This window comes from Alligator sinensis, unplaced genomic scaffold (genome assembly GCF_000455745.1).
Source record: "Alligator sinensis unplaced genomic scaffold, ASM45574v1 scaffold915_1, whole genome shotgun sequence".
NCBI classification, from domain to species: domain Eukaryota; kingdom Metazoa; phylum Chordata; order Crocodylia; family Alligatoridae; genus Alligator; species Alligator sinensis.
The window spans coordinates 59,201-63,431 of NW_005842597.1; the positions used below are offsets into that span (position 1 = coordinate 59,201).

Here is a 4,231-nt window from a genome sequence, read left to right on the forward strand (position 1 = left end):
CTATTATACAATTTTAAATCCCAATTCAACTTCAAAATATTATATTCTTTAATAATATTTTAGTTAGTTTCCTAGGACCGTCTTTTTCAAGTAGTTCATTTATCTTATTCAACAGCTCAATAACCCTGCAAGTGCACATCCTCTTCTTAATAACAATATGGTTCTGTCCACAGTACAGGACCTTTGGGGTCTGGAGTCATTTCCTAGTTCTGTCACGTGGTGCACTGTGTAACTTGAACTAAATCAAAGTTTTCAATTCCAGGTGCTCAGTGCTAGGCACATAATGACTCAAAGTTCAGAAGCATCCAACACCCACAATTCTCACTAAAATTGGATGGGCTTTTCATCTGCGAGAAAGCAATCTCCATTTTAGGGGCCTAAACATGGATTTAGGTGCCTTGCTTCAGGACTTCCAGGCTAGAATTTGATGTCTTCAAATTCTTCATTTGTAAAATATTTTCATATCTCAGAGGTTTTAGGAAGCTTCATCAGCTAATGCCTGTAAATCGCTCAGAAGAAAGATGCTATTGGAGCACAATGTACTAAATATTGAAAAATATTCTAGAGAATTTGCAAGATATTAGAATCTGGGTAAGTAAACTAAGCTGTTTATTTAATAATTTCAGTTAGCACCCAAATAGCTAGAAAAATCTAACATCAAAATTGTTCATTGACATTATCTTTATTGAAGCATGGATCTTTAGCTTGGTTCACCATAAAGTGAAACATTTTATTTATGATAATAGACAGTTTAGGGCTATAGGGGCATTATAATGTTGCTGGTGTAGGTACAACTTTATCAGAAGATACAAACATGACCCGCAATAGAAACAAACACCAAATAGAACACGATGAAACGTTCACTGCTTACAAGTCACTCCATTACCACAGACACCAAATGGCAGTTACTGTAAGTAAATCAGCCACAGAGAACTGATTACTTTTAAACAAGGAAATGGGAACTTCTGTTTGGGGCTTCATCCACAGCTGCTTAGTAGAAAAAGTTTTAATGCCAAACATTCTTTTTATCCACAAAACAATGCTAACCAACAGACATATCAAAGAGTAAGACTGCAGGATATCAACGTCTTTATATAACTACTTTTGCAATTAACTTGATTAGATATTTCAGTTTCTTTTATGCATGTTATCAGAATGAAAAATAGCCCAAAAATCAGCAGCAAAATATTACAACAACATAACAAGTAAATACAGTGCCAATGTGTCATGTTGTAGAAGAGAATACAAAGACAAACAATGATAACTTAATCATATAAAATATGACACAGAGCTGAAATACAGTGCACTTAAATAGCTATGTGACAAAGAATGTTAAATACTGTACTTAATATGTAGTTTTTTTAAACATAACATCTGAAAAGTCTTTGTGCTTAAATTTTTTTTTCCTGTTAAACAGAATTAGTTTCTTACTTCCAATACTGCCACTGTAACTGATATTACAACAGATCACAATTTTTCACAGACACGTCAACATTAAAACATTTACCTATGAGAAAATAAGTCACTTCTCATTAGTTCACAGTGCGAAAAAGTGGTGTACACTCTGTCTTGAGAAAGGCTTTCAGCTTTTCACCAAGCCTGTTGTGGAAAAGTCCTGATACCAGACGCAGTGCTAGATTTAAAGAATGGAAAGCAACACATCACATGTTGGGAGGAAAAAATAAATTTCTCATTTCTTCATGGGTATCGTCTAAGTGACCTTCGTCTTCTGTTGTAGAAATGCCTGAGCCCATGTTGCCGTGAAAAATTCATCATGTAATTTTGTTTGCGAGTGCTGTTAAAATTAAGAGGGAGGGAGGAAAAAAAGAACATCAGTCTCTTAACATACATTTTCAAAATCCCTTCTGAAACATCAGCTGGTGGATTGGGTACTCCTTTGCTCTTGTGTAGACTTTTAGGCTGTGCAAAGTGAGGTAAAATGCTTCCATTTGACTCTGGTAGCACGCTACCCCTCTCAGTGCTGGATTTAGGCTTAAACTACAGCTTTGGGCCTCACAATGTGAGGGGCCTCTAAATAAGAAAAAAAACCCTGGACCTTTTAATTCTAATATGACAAAAATATACATATATATGGCTCCACAGTTGTTATTCATATTGTGTTCATAAATTTGTGCAGAAATAATAATTCATCTTAAAATTTCATGAAAATCCATTTTCATGGATTTCGTCGATTATTTTTATCGTATGGGGCCTCTTAAAATGGACATAGCTTAGGGCCTCAATATGTCATAATCCGGCACTGACCTCACTGCACAACAAGTACAAGGCAGGTGAGGATGAGGCCCAGTTTGTTTTTGCTGACATTCAAGATTTCAGGACGTAGCTCTAAACATGTTAATATTTCTGTGCTGCTTAGGGCTGGATTCACTAAAGTTGCATGCACACTCTGCCTTCTCAGCATAGGGCATTTCTCTAAAGCTGATCTGTACTCCAACAATCCTTGTCTTTCTCATTTATAGAGTCCTCAGTGGGAGAGATGCTGGTAACTCCTTTCTTTTGAGAAGAGAAGGAATATACTGCTGTGTCTGATAACTCCTGCTTTTACTATGTAGCAAACACCTGAATGGGGTGACTCCAGGAGGTTTCTTAAAAACAGAACAATTTTTTAAAAGAAGATTAAAGAAACAAAACAAATAGACTGACCAGATTTTTAAATGATAAGTCAAGACACTTTTCTATTTCCAAGCAGGTCCTTCCTTAAAGATGGTGAGGTCAAATGAAACAAAGCAAAGGGAAGGCTTACATCCCAAGGGAGAAAAATAGGAAATATGTAGGCTGAGACTTCTGTAAGCACCCAAGAAACTGACTTCCTTGCTCAGTACCTAGAACTGTGCCTAGTCTTAATATGGATTACAGGTGAAAATGGAGACATTCCATTCAACTACCCTGAAGTAAGGGGGGCACAGTTGTTGCTCTTTGTGGCTATTGATCCATATCTGCCCTGCCATTCAGAAAAGTCAAAGATAGTACAAGGAATTTGGGTGTGTATCAGTTCCAGGAAATGGTCAATCTGTGTTCAAATACAACCAGAAGTAAAAATATCCACGTTTTAATATAGATAATATTAATGTTGGTTGAAGGTGCCTGTTCCTCAGGATCTCAGCCTTCTGACCAAGGTTGGATATCAGGTGTATCTACCCACTTCCAGAACTATCACTCTTCTTGACACAATAAGTAGGATAAATAAGAGAGGTCTCTCCACTGCTTCCTACAGGGAAGATGAGTTCTGAACTGTGCACCTTTTAATTCCCTCCTTATGGCCGAACATTATAGTCATGAAGCCAAAAGCATATCTGGCAAAGCTCTACTGATTTCTGTATACTTACATCAGAGAAAATTTATCCCTCTCATTGTTTTATAGTAATTCACAAGTGGTGCAGACATCCGGTTTCTCCTGGGAGAGTTGAAGCTCTCCCAAGAGAAACCGTGGGCACTTTTATACGTGCTCTCGGGGGGGGCAGCACTTTAATTAAAGCAGCTTCAAGAATAGTTCTAATTAAAGTGCCACCACGTCTCATGTATCAGCATCTTAAAAATGGTGGGGGTGGGGGGTAGGGGGGAATGCACTTGAACTAAAGCTTGTTTGACTGGACTGGACAAGTACTAAATGACTATGCAGTAACCAGAGTACTTGTATAAACAAGTACTAAATAATAGGGCTGTGTGAAACTTCAGTCCCTGATTCGATTCGGCAGAGATTCGGCCCAATTCGGTGGCTGAGTTTCCAAATCCAAACTGAATCAGAGGACCCTTTAATCTCTCCAAATCGAATTGGAACCCTCCAAATCAATTCAGACAGATACAGAAAGATTCGGTGATTCGATCATAGACACAGCTTTAAATGTTTTTTCTACATACCTCTAGGTAGCAGGCAGCTCGTGAATGCTGGGGTGCATGGAGTGTCCCACGGGAGTGCAGGGGGCTCCTCAGTGCAGTCAGCAGCAGACCCGAAGTGGACCAGAAGCTGTTCAGGTACACTTCTGGGTCCACCGGGGAGTGCGCAGGGGGACCTCCCCACGCCCTCCTAGCTCGGTGACTGGTGCTTCCTGAGTCTGGGGGGGCACCCGGGGTTCCCCTGTGGCTGATTGCCAAACCAGGGAGGTGTGGGGGGGCCCCAGCACGCTTCCCGGCAGACCCGGAAGTGGACTGGAAGTACTTCCAGGTTCGCCACTGAGCACGTGGAGGGCCAACCCCCCTCACGTGGCATGCT

The 4,231-nt window shown here is 39.8% G+C and overlaps 1 protein-coding gene across 1 annotated transcript in view; it reads right to left on the reverse strand.

Annotated features, from left to right (window-relative positions):
* Positions 1-674: 674 nt before the first annotated feature.
* RELN (reelin) overlaps positions 675-4,231 on the reverse strand; it is a 479,029-nt gene continuing 475,472 nt past the window's right edge. The window contains exon 64 of the mRNA XM_025214714.1: positions 675-1,795. Within this exon, the coding sequence (XP_025070499.1) occupies positions 1,699-1,795 (97 nt within the window). The 3' untranslated portion in view covers positions 675-1,698. The remainder of the gene's footprint in view (positions 1,796-4,231) is intronic.